Below are 23,599 nucleotides of genomic sequence, written 5' to 3' on the forward strand. Positions count from 1 at the left end.
CTGGAAAAACTGAAACTCAAAATGTATATTGTTAAGGGACTTCCCTGGCGGTCCAGTGGTTAAGACTTCGCCTTCCAATGCAGGGGGTACAGGTTCAATCCCTGATCAGGGAGCTAATATCTCACACGCCTGGAGGCCAAAAAATCAAAACATAAAACAGAAAGCAATATTGTAACAAACTCAATAAAGACTTTAAAAATGGTCCACATCAAAAAAAAAAAAAAAAAATCTTGGGGCTTCCCTGGTGGCACAGTGGTTGAGTCTGCCCGCTGATGCAGGGGACGCGGGTTCATGCCCCGGTCCGGGAAGATCCCACATGCCGCGGAGCAGCTGGGCCCGTGAGCCATGGCCGCTGAGCCTGCGCGTCTGGAGCCTGTGCTCCGCAACGGGAGAGGCCACAACAGTGAGAGGCCCGCGTACCACCAAAAAAAAAAAAAAATCTTAAAAAAAAAATATATATATATACTGTTAAGATAACTGTACAAATTCTACGTTCCATAATCTTTTAGTTTGATCTACTTTGATTCCAGGTGGGTTGTCTGCAGAATATCTTGTGGATAATGTAGCACAATCTGAGACACGGGATAGATCAGAAACCGAGTCAGTATAAAGTAACAGTCCCCACACTAGAATTTTATTAGTAACTGTGGGCCACACTACAGCTCACAGCACAAACTGTGCTCTTCGGTGCTTTTTCTATGGCGATGTTGCCGGATGGGATGGGAGTGCTCACTATGTGCTCAGGACACCACCACCTCTTAGTTTAAGTATAAACATACTTTACCTCCTTCCCTGGCATACTTGGCTAAGATTACATTCTTTCCTGATGGTAAGTATAACCTTGTTAGGTCAAAAGGTTTGACAGGATTTTTCTTTTTTTCTGCCAGAAGGAAAACTAGATCCCTTGCTTTTTTCTGGTTAGGTTTTACATACGTACTTTCACTCTCTCATAGTTTATGAGTACTTGGATGGATCCTGCTCAAGTTTTAAAAATTCATTTTGAATTGATATCAACAATATAAAGTTTCACATAAAAATATTCATAAGTTATGTTATGGAAAACGTTTAAAATGGAAATCTCTTGTCAAATTTGTAATGTGAGATCCATGAAATTTTTCTACTTTCCTTTATTCTGTTTCTAGTTTGTGAATTCTCAGCTCAGAGGTTGCAAAGCTTAAGACTGTTCATGTCATGTATTTCTTTTTACAATTTAATTGATAGGTGACATATTCACATGGTTCAAAAAATATATGTGACAGTGTATTGTGAGAAGACTTCCTCCAATCCTGTTGTCCATGTGCCCAGTTCCTACACCCTTCACACAGAAAATTTTATTAGTTTTTTCTGTATTCTTCCAGCATTTCTTTGTATATATGACAAATAAAGACATAGATAAATACTAATTCTGTTTTATAAACAAAAGAATACAATTCTGTACCTTACTCTACTCAGTAACAACATATGATACCTAGAAAACCTTCCTCATTCTTTCCTTTTTTACTGCTGCACAGTACAATTTAAGGATAGGTTAATCCCTACAGGTAAATTTTTAATTTTGGAGTAGTTTTAGATTTACAGAAAAGTTGCAAGAATATCACAGAGTCCCCATATACCTCATACACAGTTTCCCCCATTGTTAATATAGCTATGGTACATTTGACATACCTAATGAGCAAATACTGATATATTATTATTATTTAAGTTCACCCTTTGGATTTCTTTAGTTTTTATTAAAGCCTTTTTCTGTCCTAGGATCCCCTCCAGGACACATTACATTTAGTCGTCACATCTCCTTAGACAGCACAGTTTCTCAGATTTTCCTTGCTTTTAAAGGCTTTGACAGTTTTGAGAAGTACTGGTCAGATATTTTGTAGTATGTCCTTATATTTGGGTTTATCTGATACTTCTGTCATGATTAGACAGGGGTTAAAGGTTTGGGAGAGGAAGAGTACAGTGCCGTTCTCATCACATTATATCTAGGGTACTGCTATTTAACCTGGCTCATCACTAGTGGTGTTAGCCTTAGTCACCTGGCTGAGGTTTATCTGTCAGGCTTCTCTACTATCAAGTTCCTATTTTTCCCCCTTTCCATACTGTCCTCTTTGGAAGGAGGTTTGCAGCCCTCACTTAAGGAGTAGGGAATGGTGTTCAACTTGTTGAGGGTGAAGTATCTACATAAATTATTGGGAATTTTACATGGGAGATTTGTCTATTTTACCCCAGTTAATTATTTATTCAATCATTAATTTCCATCAGTATGGATTCATGGATGTTAATTTGATACTTTGGATTATAATGCAATGCTATGTTATTTCATTCAAATTATTCTAACTTCGGGTACTGGGAGCTTTTTCAGTCGGCTTCTCTACTTCTTTGACATACCCGCATCATTCCGGTTTTTTGGCACTTTCTTTTGGCCACTACAAGATACCCCCAGGCTCACCTTTTATGTTCCCTGCTCTAGGTCTACAATCAGCCATTTTTCTAAGGAGTCCTGGTTCCTTTTCTTGGTGAATGAAATTATAATCCAAGAACTGGTTCTGGGTGGTATGCTCACTGCCACTGGATGTCATTTGCTTTTTGGCCCTCTTTGTGAACAGAGCTAAGAAGTATGTGTATATATGTGTTTACACTTAACTCTACAACTATTCATCTGTATATCTATTAAGTTAAACAAGAATTCACACTGATGTTTTCAGTTGATGTGTCTAATCTTTTGCTTTTTCAAACATTACTGCAACTAATGACTTTACATACATGTCAGGTTACACGTGTGCCAGTGGATATGTAGGATAAATTCCCAAAAGTTGCATTGCTAGGAAGAGGCAATACATTTGTCAAAGAGACAATACATTTGTAAATTTGATAGACAGCTGCTAACCTACATTCCACAGGGGTTTTTTACTTCCATTAGACATATAGAAAATACTTGTTTTCTTACAGCTTTAACAGCTGAGAATGCTACCAAAATTTTAGTTTTGGCAATTTGATATATGACAAATGACATTTCTGTATAGTTTTAATTAACATTTTTCTCATTATCTTTAAGGCTGAACTTTTCATTTGTTTAAGAATCATTTGTATTTCTTTAGTCATATCCTTGGCATACTCTTCTATCGTACTATTGGTCTTTTTCTTCTTGCTTCTGCATGCTCTTTTTATATTACAGAACTTAATTGTTTGTTGATGTCTGAGATGCAATGTTTTTCCCAGTTTCTAATTCTTATTTTATTTTGATTCCGGTATATTTTCATTGCAGACTTCTGGCTTTCATATATCAAATTTAACTATCTTTGTCTTTACGGCTTCAGAATTTTGAAGCATAATTATAAAGGTCTTCCCCATACAAGGCTATAAATTAACCCATGGTTTTCTCTAACATTTTTATGGCTCCACTTATTTTACATTTAAGGGTTTGATCCATTTGGACGTATTCTGGTTTATAAACAAAGACAGGTTTGAATCCAATTTCATTTAATTTTTTTCTTGATGGATACCCAGTCGTCCCTGTATTATTTATTGAATAATTATCTTTTCACCACAGATTTGAAATGCCATTTTACCAAATATTGAATTCCAGTGATTGGGTCAACTGCTTAACTTTCTGTTGTGTTCCTTTGGTCTATTTAGTGATTCACCACTGTGTTCAAATATTTGAGATTTTATAACACTACTACTAGTACTACTACTACTAAGATACGCTAAAGCTTGTTACACTTTTAAAAGACAGTTTTTCTGGCTATTTCTATTTTTTTATTTTCCACGTTTCTTTTGTTAGAATCACTTGCCTAGTAACCCACCCCTAGGCAAAAACATTCACAAAAAACTGTTGGCATTTTTATTGGCATATTCATATTATAAATTAACTTGGTGAGATTTAGCATTTTTATGATGTTAGGTCTTTCAAAGAACATTGTAAGTTTTTTCCAAATGTTACAAACTTCCTTTGTGGCTTTAAAATTCTTTTAAGTTTTTTTCATATAGGGCTTCTGCATTACTTTTTTAAAAGTTTACTCTGCATAGTTTCTATTTCTTGTTAGAGCATATATATTTTCTTTCACTAAATCTTTTATCTTTGTTTTCATACATAAATATTATTAAAAATTATTCAGTGAAATTGACTTTTCCTTTTGGTGTACAGTTCTATGAACTTAAACACTTGTAAAGATCATGTAACCACCACTACAATTGTGATACAGAACAGTTATATCACCTCAAAAAACTCCCTCATGCTATCCTTTTATGTCCTCTCCTCACCCCAACCTCTGGCAAACACTGATTTGTTCTCCACTGCTATAGTTATGTCTTGTTGAGAATTTCTCATAAATGTAATGATACAGTATACAATCTTTTGAGACTGACTTCAACTCAGTATGATGCTACTGAGACGCATCCAAACTGTTGTATCACGGTTCAATCACTTTTATTGCTGAGTAGTGTTCCATTGTATGGATATACCATAGTTTGTTTACCTGTTCATCTATTGATAGACATTGTTTTCAGTTTCGAGCACTTATGAATAGAGCTGCTAGACAACATTCGTGCACAGGTTTTTGGGTGAACGTATGTTTTTCTTTCTTTACAGTAATGCCTAGGAGTGGGATGGATGGGATATAATTTTATAAGACGTTGCCAACTATTGTCCAGAGTGGCTGTGCCATTTTGCATTTCCACAAGCAAAGCATAAAAGTTCTAGGTGCTCTGTGTCTTTGTCAGCATTTGGTATTGTCAGTATTTTTTAGTTTAGCCATTCTAATAGTTGTGTAGTGGCTTCATAGTGGTGTTTTTCTTTTCTTTGAACATCTTTATTTATTTATTTTTTATACAGCAGGTTCTTATTAGTTATCTATTTTATACATATTAGTCATAGTGGTTTTATTTTATATTTCCCTAATGACAAATGATGTTGAACAACTTTTCAGTTTATTTGCTATCCTTATATCTTCTTTGGTGAAGGGTTTGTTCAAATTCTTTGCCCATTTTTAAAATAAGATAAACTTTATTTTGGAAAAGATTTATATTTATAGAAAAATTACAAAAATAGTATTGAGAATTCCTACATACTGTACACAGTTTCTCTTATTTTTAATATCTAACATTATCATGGTACCTTTATTTACTACTAATAAAACAATTTTGTACATTACAATTAACTAAAGCCCATATTTTATTAGATTTCCTTAATTTTTACTTAGTGTCCGTTTCCGTTCCAGGATCACATCCAGGATACCATATTACACTTGATAGTCATGTCTCCTGAGGTTCCCCTAGATTGATAGTTTCTCTGACTTTTCTTGTTTTTGATAACTTTATCAGTTTGAAAAGGACTGGTCAAATATTTTGTACAACATTCCTCAATTTGGGTTTGTCTGATGGTTAAACTAAGTTATGGGTTTTCATGGCTTTGTCCATTTTTAATAGGGTTGTTTGTTTTCTTATTGTTGAGTTTTGAGAGTTCTTTATATATTACAACTACAAGTCCTTTTTCAGATATGTGATTTGCAAAAATATTTTTCCCTGTCTGTAGTTTGTCTTTTTATTCTTTTAACAATGACGTTCATAAAACAAAAGTTTTAAAATTTGATGAAATCCAATTTTTTTTATGGGTCATGTTTTGGGGTTCATGTCTAACAACCTCTTGATAACCCAAGGTCATGAAGATTTTCTCCTATGTTTTCTTCTAAAAGATTTAGTTTTATATTTTAAATTTATATCTGAGCCATTTAGATTTAATTGTATCTAGTGAAAAGTTCAGGTTGAAGTGTATTTTTTTCAAAATAGATGAGCGGTTGTTCTAACAACATTTATTGAAAAGGCTACCTGGTTCCACTGAATTGCTTTTGCATATTTATAAAAAAAAATCAGATGACCATTTTTGTGTGAGTCTATTTCAGAATTCTGTCTTCTGTTCCATCAATTTATGTGTTCATCTCTACACTAATTCCACACTGACTTCATTACTGTAACTTTATAGTAATTCTTAAATTGAGTGGTAAGATGGATGTGGCTTTACTCTTATTTTTCAAAAAAATTTTAGCTGTTTTAGGTCCTTAGTCTTTCCATATAAATTTAAAAAATCAACGAGTATGTCTAGAAAAAATCCTGCTGGGATTTGGATTGATACTGCATTAAATCTACAGATCAATTTAGAAGACATCTTTACCATGTGGAGACTTCGAATCCAAGGACACAGTATGTTTTTTCATTTGTTTAGGTTTTATTTCTTGTATCATTATTTAAGCATATAGATTGCATATATTTTGTTACATTTATACTTAAGTACTTCTATTATTTTTTGAGTTATTGTAAATGATATTATCTGTTAAAATCTTGGTAACCAATGTACATTGCTAGTATACTGAAATACAACTGACTTGTGTGTTTTGACCTTATTCCTGCAACCTTGCTAAACTCATTAGTTCTAGGAATTGTTTTGATTCTGTGTAATTTTGTATATAGAGCATCATTTCATCTAAGAACAGGGACTGCTTGATTCCTTCCTTTCCAATCTGCGTGTGTTTTATTTCTTTTTCTCACCATACTGCACTTATTGCTAAGACTCCTATTCTTATGTTGAATAGGAGTGGTGAGAGAAGACATTCTTACCTTGACCTTGATCTTATGGGCAAAGAATCTGGTCTTTCTACCACTAAGTATGATGGTGGCTTTTTTGCAGATGTCTTTTATGAGGTTGACAAATATCACTTCTTTTCTTAATTTTCTGACTTTAAAAACATAATGAACGGATGTTGTATTTAGTCAAATGCTTTCTCTGCATGTATTTACATGATCATGTGTTTTTTCTTCTTTCAACTACTTACATTGATCAGATTTTCAATACTGAACCAGCACTGAATTTCTGGGATAAAGCCCAACTGGTCATGCATATTATTCTTCTTATAAATTGCCTGATTCATTTTGATGACATTTTGTTGGGAATGTTTTTTTATGTTCATTATGGATATTGCTCTGTAATTTATTCTCCTTCTCCTATCCCTACTCCCCCACCTTTCCTCTACTTTTTCTTCTCCTTCTCTTTCTTCTCCCTCTCCCCTCACCTCTCCTTCTTCTCTCTTTCTCTTTGTCAGGTTTTGGTATGAAGATAATTTTAGCCTCATAAAATGAGTTAGGAAGAGTTCTTTCCTCCACTATTTCTGGAAGAGGTTATGTATAATTGGTGGTATTTCTTCATTAAATGTTTAATAGAATTTTCCAGTGAAAACATCTGGGACTGAAGAAGTTTTTCCAGAAGTTTTTAGAAACAAACTCTATTTCTTAAATCATTATGGGAATATCTGGTTGTCTGTTTCATCCCGGGTGAGTTTTGTTTGTGGTTTTTGAGAATTGGTCATTTTCTTTTTATTTTCTAATGTATATATATAATTAGCATTCTCTTAATATTCTGGTAATGTCTGCAAGATCTTTAGTGATACCTCTTTTTTATATCTGATAATGATAACCTGTGCCTTCTATCTTTTTTCTTAGTTTTGCTTCATGTTTATCAATTCTATTGATCTTTTCAGAGATCCTGATTTTTGTTTCATTGATTTTTCTCCATTGGTTTTCCATTTTCAATTTCATTGATTTCTGTTTGTTATTTCTTTCTTTTCTGCCTGATCCATGTTCTTTTTTTCTGGCTTCCTAAAGTTTAAGCTTATTCATTTTAGACTGTATTCTTTTCTAATATAAGCATTTACTGATAGAAACTTCCCTCTTATCATCGGCTCAACTGCATCACACAAATTTTCATGTTTTATTATCATTTACTTAAAAAACTTTTCTAATATCTGTTGAGACTTTCTCTTTGACTCATGGACTGTTAAGAACTGTGCTGTTTAATATCCAAGTATTCAGAGATTTTCCTGACATATTTCTATTATTAATTTCTTATTTAATTCCATTATGGTCAGAAAATATATTTGTATAATTTCAATTACTTTACTTTATTTACTTATTTATTTTTAAACATCTTTATTGGAGTATAATTGCTTTACAATGGTGTGTTATTTTCTGCTTTATAACAAAGTGATTCAGTTATACATATACATATGTCCCCATATCTCTTTCCTCTTGCATCTCCCTCCCTCCCACACTCCCTATCCCACCCACCTAGGTGGTCACAAAGCACTGAGCTAATCTCTCTGTGCTATGTGGCTGCTTCCCACTAGCTATCTATTTTACATTTGGTAGTGTATATATGTCCATGCCACTCTCTCACTTTGTCCCATCTTACCCTTCTCTCTCCTCGTATCCTCAAGTCCATTCTCTAGTAGGTTTGTGTTTTTATTCCCATCTTGCCCCTAGGTTCTTTGTGACCATTTTTAAAAATAATATTCCATATATATATGTGTTAGCATACGGTATTTGTTTTTCTCTTTCTGACTTACTTCACTCCTACCTAAGGAGACAAAAAACCTGTATGCAGAAAATTATAAGACACTGATGAAAGAAATTAAAGATGATACAAATACATGGAGAGATATACCATGTTCTTGGATTGGAAGAATCAACATTGTGAAAAATGACTATACTATCCAAAGCAATCTACAGATTCAATGCAATCCCTATCAAACTACCACTGGCATTTTTTCACAGAACTAGAACAAAAAATTTCACAGTTTGTATGGAAACACAAAAGACCCCAAATAGCCAAAGCAATCTTGAGAAAGAAAAACGGAGCTGGAGGAATCAGGCTCCTGGACTTTAGACTATACTACAAAGCTACAGTAATCAAGACAGTATGGTACTGGCACAAAAACTGAAATATAGATCAATGAAACAGTATAGAAAGCCCAGAGATAAACCCACACACATATGGTCACCTTATCTTTGATAAAGGAGGCAACAATATACAGTGGAGAAAAGACAGCCTCTTCAATAAGTGGTGCTGGGAAAACTGGACAGCTACATGTTAAAGAATGAAATGAGAACACTCCCTAACACCATACACAAAAATAAACTCAAAATGGATTAAAGACCTAAATGTAAGGTCAGACACTATCAAACTCTTAGAAGAAAACATAGGTAGAACACTCTATGACATAAATCACAACGAGATCCTTTTGACCCACCTCCTAGAGAAATGGAAATAAAAACAAAAGTAAACAAATGGGACCTAATGAAACTTAAAAGCTTTGGCACAGCAAAGGAAACCATAAGCAAGATGAAAAGACAACCCTCAGAATGGGAGAAAATAGTTGCAAATGAAGCAATTGACAAAGGATTAATTTCCAAAATTTATAAGCAGCTCATGTAGCTCAATATCAAAAAAACACACAACCCAATCCAAAAATGGGCAGAAGACCTAAATAGACATTTCTCCAAAGAAGATATACAGATTGTCAACAAACACATGAAAGAATTCTCAACATCATTAATCATTAGAGTAATGCAAATCAAAACTACAATGATGTATCACCTCACACCAATCAGAATGGCCATCATCAAAAAATCTACAAATAATAAATGCTGGAGAGGGTTACATTCCCACCACTGTTGGTGGGAATGTAAATTGATACAGCCACTATGGAGAACAGTATGGAGGTTCCTTAAAAAACTAAAAATAGAACTACCATACGACCCAGCAATCCCACTACTGGGCATATACCCTGAGAAAACCATAATTCAAAAAGAGTCATGTACCAAAACGTTCATTGCAGCTCTATTTACAATAGCCAGGACATGGAAGCAACTTAAGTGTCCATCAACAGATGAATGGATAAAGAAGATGTGGCACATATATACAATGGAATATTACTCTGCCATAAAAAGAAACGAAATTGAGTTATTTGTAGTGAGGTGGAGGGACCCAGAGTCTGTCATACAGAGTGAAGTAAGTCAATTCCTTTAAATTTAAGGTTGTTTTATGACCCAGGATACAGTCTACCTTGGTGAATGTTCCATATACACTTGAAAAGAATGACTATTCTGTTGTTTTGGGGTGTACTGTTCTCTGAATGTGAATTAGATCCAGTTAGTTAATGTTGTTTTTCTTTTGGTTTACCCTGTTTGTGGCCTAGTCAGCATCGTGAATTTATAGGGTTATGTCTTTTTTAAATTTGGGAAGTTTTCATGCATTGCTTCTTCAAATGTTTGTTTAGCATTGTAGTCTTTCTCCTTTTGGGACTCTGATGATATGTATATCAGAACTTCCATTGTCCCACAGGTCCCTGAGGTTTTGTTCATTTGCTTGCCAGTCTTTTTTTCTCTGTATTGTGCAGATTGAATAATTTCTATTGTTCTATCTTCAAGTTCACTGATTTCTCCATTCTGCTATTGATTCCATCCAGTGAGATTTTAATTTTGTATAATTTGGTTCTAAAATTATACAATATACAATTATACAATAATTTTGTATACTTTGGTTCTAAAATTTTAATCTGTTTCATTTTTATACCTTCCATTTCTTTCACGATTCTTTATATTTTAACATTTGTTTCAACAATGTGCATAACTTTTCATTTAAGTTCTTTTGTAATAGCTATTTTGAAGTCTTTGCCATATAATCTCCATATCTACTTCATCTTATAGTTGGCAATAATAATATTATTATTTTCCATGCAAGTTGATATTGACATTGTTCTTTGCCCAGTAATTCTGGCAACAGTGTTAAAAGAATATGTTTTGAGACATGTAGTACTCTTCTATAAATATTTGTGTATGAGGAAAAAAACAGCCAAAGTCTGTCTTTTTGATGATTTACTAATAATTCTTTTTTGGAAGGTTGTAGTTTAACAACTGAAACTGAAACAATGTTATATTATTTATCAGCTCTCTTAATAAAATATGTATTTTTAATTGTAATACTGGAAAAGACTGAATTCTCAGGACTAACTACCTGAGACTTCAGTTTTTGTGTTAGTTTTATACTATGTTCTTATGTGCAGGATAATTTGAAATCACTCAGTTAATATCATACAACTTTTTTCATTATCAATTATAATTATTTTTTTCTTCTATTGGTACAGTTATTTATGTTTAACATGGCACCCATACCTAAGTAAAAGCAAAGATGAAATTCTCCTATTTGTAGAGAAGGAAAATAATGATTTCTTCTCCTCACATACAAGAACTACCAATTCTTCCCTTGTTAAGGGTGATGAGAAGCAGGAAGAGCACATAGGGCAGAAGTGCCTTCTCTACTAATTTTGCTGACTCACTTAATATTTCCCCTGAATCTGTATAGTTATAAATTGATACATAGAACAGAATAAGCTTTTTGTGACCAAAAGCCATGCATAAATTTTACTAGGATGATGGTGACAATTCTTTAGGGGTGACAAGGTCTTCTACTTGCCCAAATTTAAAAAAAAGAAACTAAAAACAAGCAAACAACCAAAAAGGAAAGAAGAGACAAAAAGGAAGGAAGGAGGAAGGAAGGAAGGAAGGAAGGAAGGAAGGAAGGAAGGAAGGAAGGAAGGAAGGAAGGAAGGGAGGGAGGGAGGGAGGGAGGGAGGGAGGGAGGGAGGGAGGAAAGGTGGAAGAGAGGAAGGGAGGGAAGGAAGGAGGGAGGGAGGAAGGAAGGAAGCTGTCTCCCATAGACACAAGCATGTCTTTCAACTGAGTCAGAAACACCTTTATGTTTATTGTGCTCAAGGTCTTTTGATTATACACTCTAAGATTGAAGTGCTAGTTCTTCCACTTCCCGGCTATGCAACTTTGTTCTCTGGACTGCTTGCTCAACTCTGAAATAGTGATTACGATACCTCCCCTGCAGGAGTTGCTCCCCTGCAGGAGATGCATTCCATAATGTATGTTAAAGATTAGAACCAAACACACTGCCTAGTGCAGACCTGGCAATAAATAAACGATAGATTTCTTTCTTTTCCTCCTTCCAAGTAGCAATTCTGTTTATTCTCAAACAAAAGTCATCACATTTAAAATTGCTCCAAGGAAGAATTTCCAAATTTCCTGTAGTAACTCATTTCAATTTTATGTAAGAAAAATAAGTCACAAAATATAAGTGTATGTGAATAATGTCTATTTCATGGGGTTTTGATACTGACCAAAGTACCTCCTCTTAACAGTAATCCTGAGATATCCCAATAATAATTACAGGTAAGATGAGATGCAAACAGCTCAAAAATTGAAAAAATATCTAGATAAATCTGAGCTACTTGACATTTTGGGGATGGATAGCACTAATAAGATTTCAAAATGAAAGTAACATATCTGGCAAATTAATTACTATGAGAACTTTAGCCTTGTTAAGTATTATTTGAAGCTTTATAACTTAATGAAGATATGAACTATATTTTTGCTAAAAAACAATAAAATCAGGAACTTTTGCTGAAGAACATTAATTTAGACAGAAGAAGATTTAGACAGTGGACTAAATTTTCTTTTCTTAAAAAAAGAAAAAATAATGTACTTACTTCTAAGATTATGAAGTAACATATCCAGTAAAGTCATAAATTTTGAATATTGAGTAATAGAAAAGTCCATTCCTCTTGCCCACAAAAATCCAGATACATAATAATCTAGTAGACTGGCTTCCTTTAAACAAGTTTGAAGACTTCTGAAATTCAAAAACTTTTCCAGTTTCCTGTAACAAAAAGAAAAATCCAGATATTAAAATTGATTAAATAATGAACAGTTCCTTTTCTAAGTTTTGAAAACAGGTATTTTTCTTGAATGAAAATTCTATAATGCTCATAATCTAAAAATATCTATGGTTATATCAAAAGCCTAAGTCAAAAATGGCATTCAAAAGAGAAACAGAGAGAGAAAGCGAGAGAGCAAGCATGCCTGCAAACTCTTATTGGTCTTCTTTCTCTACTTCTTCTCTTTCTCCTCCCCCCTTTCTTCATTTTATCTTTGAAGTATAGTAACTTTTCATGTTTTCCTTTTCCCTCAAATTCAATGTCTTTTTCCAGGTATACAATCAAGTTTGTTTTATTTCTGACAATGTTCTGTAACTAGATTGTTAAATATTCATTCTGTTTTCTTTTTTAAAGAATTCCAATTATGTATGTTTTACTCATTTTTTTCTATAACTGTAATTTTCTCTTTGAACTTCAAAAAAATTTTAAGTCAATTTCCTTTTCATTTTATATGCTTTTCTTGTTACTGTCTTCTATGTCCCTTGTGTTTTCAGCAGTGTTAATTCTCCCTTGGGCTGCTTATAAATTTCACCTCTGCAAGATCTCTCCTTTTCTACTTCTTTAAAAAATGTTTCATCACCTTTTCTTATCTCTACCTTGAATTTTTGTATCTGTCTTATGCTCTTGGGATTGCTTCGTAAGTGTTCTTAACTCATGGTAAATATTTGATCATTTTTTGTTTGTTTGTTCATGGCCATATTATTCTGGTGTATTTTCTTTGCCTGCCATTTCTTTTTTCTATCCTTCAATCTTTTTCTTGCAGTGGCTTTGTATGTAACCTCCTTGCTTAATGCTCAAACCTGGCCATATTACAAGATGTTTTCTATATGATATAATTTTATGTCAACTATTCTAGTTTTTATTCTTTTTTTTCAGTTAGTGGGAAAAAGGAAAAAAAGTAGAATAAGTTCTCTTCACTATCACATAAACAATCTATTTCTTATAAACATGGAAAGTATCTGCTCTAAGACTGTGTATTCTGGTCTTGCTATTGCAAACAAGGGTTCCTGAAATGGCACTTCAGGGTTTTCTCCTCACCTGGGAGAATAAGTATATTTTTAAGCTTATTCTCAGATCTTCCACTATGTACATCCTCCTTGTAATTTCTCCTGCACTTCTGCTTGATCTACAGTGTTTCTGGTGGGCATCCTCACATTTTGTGGTCTGTGCTTTCAGCATCTCCTTGTTAGTAGAAATGGAATTGGTATTTCCTTGATGCTTATATGTGATTTCTGAGGGAATTGTCTGTGTGTGTGTATGTGTGTTTGTGTGTGTGTGTGTGTGTGACAACTTTATACTGCCATTTACAAAAAAAGTGTCCTTATTATTTACAATACTGAAATAAATTACACAATCAGAATAATGAATACAGCAAGATTAAACAAGTCTGGGAACAAATAAAGCTGATGTTGCGTTTACCTCACTCTCTAACATACATTTCATTTACAGTAGTATCTGCGTAGACCCCAACACCAAAAGTGAGATCTGAGTCTTTTCAGCCAGTGATGGTTCTCATCTCCCTTCTCATAATGCCATATAATGCCTTTCAGTATATGGCATTCTCTATAATAATTATTGATTTACAGTGAACACTCTCCTAAATTGTTCTAGTTAATTCATAACTAATGGTAAGTTTCATTTTCTTCTGTGGCACAAAAATCAGAAGAGTAAGTAAGTAGCTTTGGCTGCTGCCGGCAGTTATTTTACAACCATAAGAAAAATCAGTCCTAAGACTAAGCCTTACTTCTTGATAATATTGAGGACTTGAGTTAACCAACCCTGGAGTCAATCTATCTCTGAATGTCCCATTATGTGATATTTTACATACACATGTGTGTGTATGTGTGTGTGTGTGTGTGTGTGTGTGTGTGTGTGTGTGTGTAAATGTGTGTACACTTTATTTTTAGGTCAATATGATAAGTTTTTTATGTTACATGCAATTAAAAGCATCCCAACTGATACATTTTGTCAAGCACACAAATCAAATGGTAGATGCAGAAATGAATGGGGAGGCAATCTGGGGAAGAAGGTTACCTCACTAGCCAGGCATCTTCCATTTGCACTGGATATCAGTCAGCAGGATTTATTTTCCAATGTTTAATGTATAATACCATTTAGTCTTAAGTAAAAGTCAGTAAGAAAATGTTTGTAGTAATAAAAACTTGTGGTATTTTAATGGAATCAACAAATAGGCCAATGGAACAGATAGAAAGCCCAGAAACAGACCCAATATATATGGGAATTGGTATATGACAGAGGTAGTATTTCAAATCAGTGAGGGAAGTATGAATTCTTCAAAAATGATGCTGACAGCATTGACTATCCACATAGAAAATAAAATACTACCTTACCCAATACATGGATTAACTAAAACCCCATTAGTATTTTATTCTGAATTATATTCTTTTGACTCCCTAAATTTATCTACTTTTCACTCTACTGATTTCTGCTACCTAATGTTGCTAAGGAAAAGTCTGAGGCCTGCCTGATAATTTTCCTCTCTAGGTGATTTTCTTTATCCCAGAGATGAGGTAATACATGAAGTTTTATTCTATTAAAATATTTAAAATCAAAGCTTTTTTTGGCAATTTACAATAAGAGTATATTTGTTAGATACATAGTTTTGAACAGCAACTTTTCTTATTTTATCTTCTATCAAACTTTTATGAAGTTTAAAGTATTTTTTTGTGATACACTAAGTTAGATGTACATTCTAGCATCTTCTAATTGATTTAATATGCATTTTGAATGTTTTCTTAAATTTGTTTTCCATTACTGCCTTGATTTTCAGCAAGATAAGTTCTATATTGGATTTATTCTTTACCTTAGTTTCTTGCCTTAGTGCTAAAAGCTTCTTATTTACGTATTTTATAATATCTTCTTTTATCTCGTTTTATGAAATCAATGCCCCCTTTAATCATCAGCTTTTGCCTAACATTTTCTTCTGTTTCCAGAAGTTAGTCTTCCTTCTAAGTGTATTCTTCATCTGCATGTTATTGTTTTAATTAAATATCTGACCTGAATAGTGGCAAGTGTTCTTTGGTTTACATTTTTATTTTTTCAATGTTTTAACTATATATTAATAGACAGTTGCCTAAGAATAATATGGTGAAGTCTCTTTAAGTTTCCTCCACCTTCGCTCTCTTTCCCTAATGTCCCCTCCATCACTTTCCATAGTACCATTTGAATCTTAACCTTCAACCTGAACTGCAGGCTAAATATTTAACATTTCTATTCTTCATTCAGTTATTTCACTCCAAAGGAAGCTACGCAGGGAGGCATTAGGAGCAAGATACTGCTATGGTTTGAATGCAAAGTTTCTATGCATTTTACTGGTAAATTTGTAAGCTTTTCCTCTGGGAATAAAGGGAGATGGAACAGGGGAGAGGGGAGAGATGGCCACAGATGTAGCATGAGAGAGAATGTAAGGAAAGAGAAAGATGCTTAATAGTGATTTAGGAAGTTTTGCTATAGTGATAGGTGATGTTAACTACCTACTTTGTCTCACCAAAAATTTCAGTAAAAATATTACATTATTCTTGCCTGCTCTTGAAATTGGAGTGCCTTTTATTTTTTAAATATGATGACATGCAGAAATAAGCCTTAAGGCAAGAGCTGAACAGCTCATGGAAACCAATTATAGAAAGGTTATTAAAAGATCTCTCCACCTTACTTCTGTGTTTAAATAGTTATTTTCAATTTAGTCCCTATCCTTTTTTCAAAAGGGATTTGGGTGGATCTGTAAATAAAATCAGGGTTACATTAAAACATGAGTCATCGATAGTAGTTAGGAAATGATGAGAAATGTACCCAGACATTTAACTTTGCTTGAAGTGTATTCCAGAAATATATTTTAATAATACTTTAATGTTTCATTTGGTTGGTTGCTTTTATGCAACAAAATTTTTAAAGGTAGGGAAATGTGCTAATGTCCCATAATTTATTTTAGTAGGTTTATAACTCTGTAGACTGTATGATTTTGGCATACTTTTGCCACTTGGTGACGGGATACCTCAATTATATTTCTGTCATTTTGAAAGGAATATAATCCCCATTTATAATAATGCTATTTTAAATGGAAAATGAATGACTGACTACAAATAATTCAGGATTACTGTTATAAAAATCATGTAAAAAACCTCAAGAAAATTACTTTTCAAAGAAATGGCTCCTGACATAACACTGGTGTCATTTATCCAAAATTGATGCCCTAAAATTTGAGATTACTTCAGGTGAATTCTATTAATGAGATGGTCATAGGCACATCCTAAAAGAATGACCTTTTAGGTCAACCTGCTGTTAAACCTGGTTGTTTCTATACAGCTAACTTCTGTATCACCCTCTGTATCATTTACTTTCTTCTAGACCTCACCTCTTAGAGATTAAAAATACTTTTAGAATTTAGATATTTAACAAAAAAGAGAGCCAGTAATTGAAAAAGAGAAAAAGATTGTCACAAAAGATGGTCATACAAAGTACAACTTAAGATGTGATGAGAAATACACAAGTCTAAAAAGCGTTTGTTTGCAATAAATTTTATTTAATATTAACTGCATTTAATATAACATCTTGTATTTATTATTTAATACAAATAAATTATAAACTATATTAATATGTCATTTACATCGTATTAATCTACTATCTGCCTAGCTTTAAATACCTATTTTTTGCATTTCAATGACCAACATTTGGGGTTACCAAGAAATCGAAGATAATAGTTATTTGAAGCTTAATCAGTGATATTAATACAATAAATGCATTTTCCTAATCAATTCTGACACTAAAAAATAAGAATTCCCAATGAGCATTCATTTCTATAAATATGGTAACATCACCATGAAATTCTTAAACCTGTGAAATTTTTAATTGACTAATACTTCTAAAAATGCAGATAGTAAGTAGTATGACCAAATCACAGATCACCAGGATTTCTAGCTGGATTTGAAGGCAGTGGAGGTGAAGAGCATTTCAGGAAAATGCCTGTCAGTGTCATTTGTCTGCTCTTAATATGCCTTCCCTTCTCAAGTCTCTCTTCCAGCAAGACATCTGTCATATTTCCTTCTCAGCAGTAAATCACCTCTATTCCATAATATTTGTAAGATTTGCAAATGATAACCACTGACAAAGTCATTTTCCATTTGCCCATTATGGTCGACAATGCCCTGCTTACATCCAGACGACTGGCCTACAGAAATCTTACCCTGGAATATTACAGTCCAGAACATCATCACATCGTCCCCACACTCCACACATTATAACCAATCAGGCTTCCATTATTAGAATGAGATAATTTTTAAAATGAATGATTACTAAAAACACCTTTTCAGAATTTGTGTGGTGGATATAACTGAGTATATATTAGAGTTCTAAGTAAATGATCTACTGTAAAAATCAATGGCCTTAAGAATAGGATGTATGTATATTAGAACAGATGCCTATAAATTCAGTTATATTCACATATTTAAGCAAAATGTATGAGATTAGAATACTTAGCATAGCTTCATATCCAATAAAAATCACAGGTGGATGGCTAATATTCAGGATTTCCAAAATTATAAAATGTATTCACTATTAATATTACAGAAAATACATCTTACTCTTGTCATGATGAGAAAGAAGACCTAAAGGGTCTTGTGCATACTGACAGTTTTACAAATGAAACAGAAAAGAAGATGGCATATGCTAATGGCTGCTTTTAACAATAAATCCCTATTCTCTGTTAAGATTAGCAAGTTGGTTGAAATCCATTTCTCCCGTAAAGAAGACTGCTGAGCAGTGGAAAAAGTCAGTTGTTTGAGAATTTTTGTGCTCCACAGTCCAGATATATATATCTGTGCAAAATATAATAAAAAATATTTTGGAAAAAGGTTTAAATGTGTAATAACATATCACGACCATTTATAGATGCAGAACTAGAACGGTTCCATATTTGGTTGTAAAATTCAAGTACTTACTGTTGAACTCCATCTACATCCTCTACTAGCATTTCGGTGATCTGGGCAACTGAAAGAAAATCTGGACACAGAATCTTTTCATGCTCCTGGAATTCAGTATCTTTCTATCAAAAAAAAATGTAGAATAAGTTATTTCAATCACATTTCACATATTAATCCCAATGATATCAAAATTTGTTCTTACTTTTGTCTCACTGCTATCAGGAAAAAATTTAAAAACAACAGTCTCCTAGATAATCTCTTTTCCTTTCCGTCTTTAAGTAATGGTACCTCTCTTCTGAAAAGCTGAATGGTTAGTCAACCTGTCTTTTGTGCGTATTTAAAACTGGGTGGGGTGATGGTTTTCAATTAACAAACATTTTTGAATATCTATATATTCCTCATTGAACTTGCGGCACAAGAGGAGGCAAAGACAAGTAAGAAAGACTTGTTACCCTCAAGAAGCTTAACATCTTGTGGAAGGAACAAACTAAAAGTGACTTTAAAACAAGAAAACAGAATAAGTGAGCCATAATAAAGATGTCATTCAGTCTAAAGGAAGGAAGGGACAAGGACAGCAACAGGACAAGGAAAGTCTACAGAGAGAAATAGCCTTTGCGAGACTTAGCATGGATAATGTCCCAGGTGAATGACTCAGCAACACCAAGGTGATAAAGACAGGACAATTGGGTACTGGTTCTGTAAATATAAAGTAGTTCACAGTGGTGCCTAGGACACACACAGGGAACTAGTTGGACCTAAGTGTTAGGTGGGCATTGGAAAAATATCACAGGAGATCTTAAATAATAAAGATTTACTGAGTGATTACAATACACAAGATACTGCACAAGGCACCATACATATTTTAGACCATGACTGGTTGAAGAATGACAGGCTGAAGAGTTTGTTCTTTACAGGCAATAAGGGACCGTGAAGTTTTTGAGCAATGAAATGACAAAATTGTGCTTTAATGAAGGGTACTACTCTGTAGCAGGGTAAAGGACAAAAAGGAAGAGTTAAATGAAAGGTTGTTAGAACAGGTTAGGAATGAGGCATTGGGCTGCACTGGGCTCCTAGCAATGTGCAGAAAGGAATAAACACAACATATTACATTTGGGGGACTAAAAGAGGGAAGAATGAATGGAGAGTCTGAGTTTCAGAAATAGGTGACTAGAAGAAAAAGGTGTTGATACTCAGGGCCTCCAACAGCACATATGCCACCTTTGCGTGAACTAGACAAAGGCATCCTCTCTAGGTGGAGGAAGTACTAAAAGGCTTAAGGCAGACGCAGCCCTGCACCCAAGTGCACCACTTGTGAACAGAGTATAGTTTCAGCTCCTGCTCAACCCTCAGCTGAGTCCTTTTGTTCAGAGTACAATCTGTAAAAGCATATGTGACACTCATTACACCAACAGAAATAAGAGTTTTTGGAAGATGATGCTAGTTTTAAGAAGGCAAGATGATGAATTTGGTTTCAGTGGTTGAATTTTAGGCGGAATATACATAGAAGAAAGAAATGTTTAGAGGTTAATTAGAATGCTAGTCAAAAAAGGTCAAGTTTACGGATGTTGGTTTGAGTCACTACAAGTATGAGAATGGATGAAACTGCCCAAAGCTGGAGCATGAAGAGAAGAGCTGTGAATGGGGGATGGAAAAGAAGACTGAAAAAGAGATAAGACACCAGTAGCTCCATGAAAATAAAGGATTGTGAGATTTACGCAAGCCAGAATGGCCATCATTGAAAAGTCTACAAATAACAAACGCTGGAGAGGGTGTGGAGAAAAGGGAACCCTCCTCCACTGTTGGTGGGAATATAAATTGGTGCAGCCACTATGGAAAACAGTATGGAGGGTCCTCAAAAAACTAAAAACAGAGTTGCCATATGACCCAGCAACCCCACTCCTGGGCATATACTCAGAAAAAAATATAATTCAAAAAGATACATGCACCCCTATGTTCACAGCAGCACTATTCACAATAGCCAAGACATGGAAACAACCTAATGTCCACTGACAGATGAATGGATAAAGAAGATGTGGGGCATGTGTGTGTGTGTGTGTGTGTGTGTGTGTGATGGACTATTACTCAGCCATAAAAAAGAATGAAATAATACCATTTGTGGCAACATGGATAGACCTAAAGATTATCATACTAAGTGAAGTCAGAAAGAGAAAGACAAATACCATATGATAACACTTATATGTGGAATCTAAAATATGACACAAATCAACATATCTATGAAACAAAAAGAGACTCACAGATATAGAGAACAGACTTGTGATTGCCAAGGGGGAAGAGGGGTAGGGAGAAAAGAACTGGGAGTTTGGGATTAGTAGAGGCAAACTATTATAAACAGGATGGATAAACAGCAAGGTCCTATTGTATAGCACAGGGAACTATATTCAATATCTTGTGACAAACCATAATGGAAAAGAATATGAAAAAGAATATATATATGTATGACTGAGTCACTTTGCTGTACAGAAGAAATTAACACAACACTGTAAATTAACTATACTTCAACAAAATTTTTAAAAAATCATAAATAAATTTTAAAAAGGATTGTGAGATTTGGGGGAGAGATAGGACAAATGTTTTTAATTCAACAGTTATTTAGTTTTCCATGTGAATAAGCTCCAATAAGTAAGAGTAGGAAACGTTTTGCTATAGTTAACAAGATCACATCCTAAACTTGCCTTATTTCAAGAACAGAAAAATTCCAAAGCTAATATACTCTTTGGTAATGAAAATCAGTTTAACATTTGTAATTTAATATTAGATTATTATATTTTTATTTTTAAAAATCCAACTTAGAAATAAAATATGCTATTTTATTAGCTATCTTTTCATAATCTTAGAGTTAGCAAATTAACATAAAGTAGGTCATACTATTAGATTATAAATTTAGTAAGAAAAAATATTTTAGTATCTAATACCTTGCAACTTGTAGGCACTCAGACACTTGTAAATCGAATTAAATGCACTCAGTTTTTAGAAAGAATAGTATTTTAGTCCATAATGTATGGCTATATATTTGTTTAAATATTTGTTAGTTACATGTATTTTTTTTTATTATTAGCCGTAAAGTATAATTATTACTACTGTTAATCCGATTAGATTGTAAATTCCTCAGGGACAGGCATTCAATCTTTTACTTCTTTTTAGAATTCTGCAGGTCCTAGTTAGGTCAACATAGGTTGTTAATCAACTGTCTGAATTCATCTCCATCCTGTGATGACATTGTTAGATGATGGAGCATGATAAAAAGCAGGACCTGGATTTGGAGATCTCATGATGCCTTGAATATTGATGAATTCTGTGACTTACAGCAAGGCATTTGAACCTAAATTTGGATTAATGTTAAAAAATCATTCTGATATGTTTTACTACATACAAGATTGCTATCATTATTCATAATGAATAAAGATATATATGAAAGGTACATTATATAGACATTCAGATCAATTGTATTAGATTTGAAAATTTTCTGAACAGGAGAAAATAGGTCACACAAGCACTGAAAGAGAATACAATAATCTTAATCTTTTGTACAATAATAATTCTAGCTAAGGTGCCTAATATTAGTGCCTCATTTTTTACTAAAACTTGATAGCTTAAGATAATCATCTTGTAGGAAGGTTTGACTCTGGTTTTTTGTTTTCTTTTGTCTTACATTGAATTCCCGGACCTATTTTAAATGAGAGCTTTTCTTTTGTTTGTTTATATACTGCCATGTACCTAGAAAGGATATAAGGTGGTTAAAAATCTTTAATCTTTTGAAACGTACGTTCTGATTTGTAAAAATTAAAGATACAATGGAAAATTCATGAATAGGTTAATAAAAATGTAAATATGTAATTATCACTTTCTCTGTAAAATTACATCTCTGACTAGGAAAATACGTAAGCTAAACTGTACCGTAACTCATTTTATTCCACCACCTGCAGGATTTTAGCTGTTATTCCAGAAGCATTAAAATTGTAAGCCTGATATTGTCAGATAACCTTTTCTCTGAATTTTTTTCTCTAATGTCACCTAAACTTTCCACATTTGTACATATGTCTTTCTTCTAGAATTTAAGCTTTTGGGGGCACCTTTGTATCCATCAGTGGTATGTCTTATAAGACTCTTAATAAATGTTCACTAAAGAAAGATAGCACAGTTCACCAAAGATGCCTAAGAGGTGTTTCACAGTCTTAGAGAACAGAGAATGGTCTACAATTTCCACACTTTGAAAGGCTTTCTTCAAGCCTGAAAATAAATGAACTAAGAAGCAGCGCTGTGTTGAGCCATGTTGGAGCCTGAGGCAAAAAGGAAAAATCAGTAATAGTGATGCTGTCTTTATTTAAAATTTAGATCAATTATGGATTTTTTGCATTAATTTTTTTAAAAAAATATTGCATTAATGTATAGTTTCTCTTGACTACTGAATTTTTTGGCACCCCTCACTCACCTCACTATAGTCATGGACACCATAAGGAGCCAATTTAAGAAAAATAGTAGATGAAAGAAGAATAAATAAAATCAAGAGCCAGTTCTTTAAAATAATGAATAAAATAGGCAAATCTTGGGCAGAGATTAAAGAAAAAATACATACATGCCACATTAAATGGAAATACATTTGAAATACATGTGATTTCCTAGGAATATATACGTTATCAAATTTGACCAAGGGTAAGGGAAGAAATGGACCTGACCAAACATGAACTAAACTGGAAGTCTACTTTTTAAAAGGTCACCATATCCAGACAGTTTACACTTGAAGTTCTACTGAACAATCAAGAACACATAAATTGTTAGTCTAATAATTATAGACTGTACATAATTCATTTTTTAGAAGCCAGCACAGTCTATACACAAAAACCTGAATTAGCACAAAAAGGAAATTATAAGTCAAAATCATTAATGAATTCAGATGCAAAAATTCTAGTTAAAATAATATCTTAGAACACTGAATCCAGCATTGTACTGAAAGAATAATAAGCTATTATTATGACCAAATAAGGTTAATTTCAGAAATGCAAGGACAGATTATCCTTAACAAGTCTCATATACTTAAGTCAA

At 33.4% G+C, this 23,599-nt stretch overlaps 1 protein-coding gene across 6 annotated transcripts in view; it reads right to left on the reverse strand.

Moving 5' to 3' along the window:
• CABCOCO1 (ciliary associated calcium binding coiled-coil 1) overlaps positions 1 to 23,599 on the reverse strand; it is a 135,472-nt gene that overhangs the window by 106,327 nt on the left and 5,546 nt on the right. For all 6 annotated transcript variants that reach the window (XR_010838963.1, XM_067025546.1, XM_067025544.1 and 3 more), the window contains exons 2-3: positions 18,557 to 18,660; positions 12,375 to 12,544 (exon numbers count right to left, since the gene is read on the reverse strand). Coding sequence is in view for 5 of the 6 variants with exons in the window: in XM_067025546.1 (XP_066881647.1) it covers positions 12,375 to 12,544; positions 18,557 to 18,660 (274 nt within the window). In the remaining variant the exon portion in view is untranslated. The remainder of the gene's footprint in view (positions 1 to 12,374; positions 12,545 to 18,556; positions 18,661 to 23,599) is intronic.

The sequence above is a fragment of the Kogia breviceps genome, chromosome 2, assembly GCF_026419965.1.
Source record: "Kogia breviceps isolate mKogBre1 chromosome 2, mKogBre1 haplotype 1, whole genome shotgun sequence".
Taxonomy (NCBI): domain Eukaryota; kingdom Metazoa; phylum Chordata; class Mammalia; order Artiodactyla; family Physeteridae; genus Kogia; species Kogia breviceps.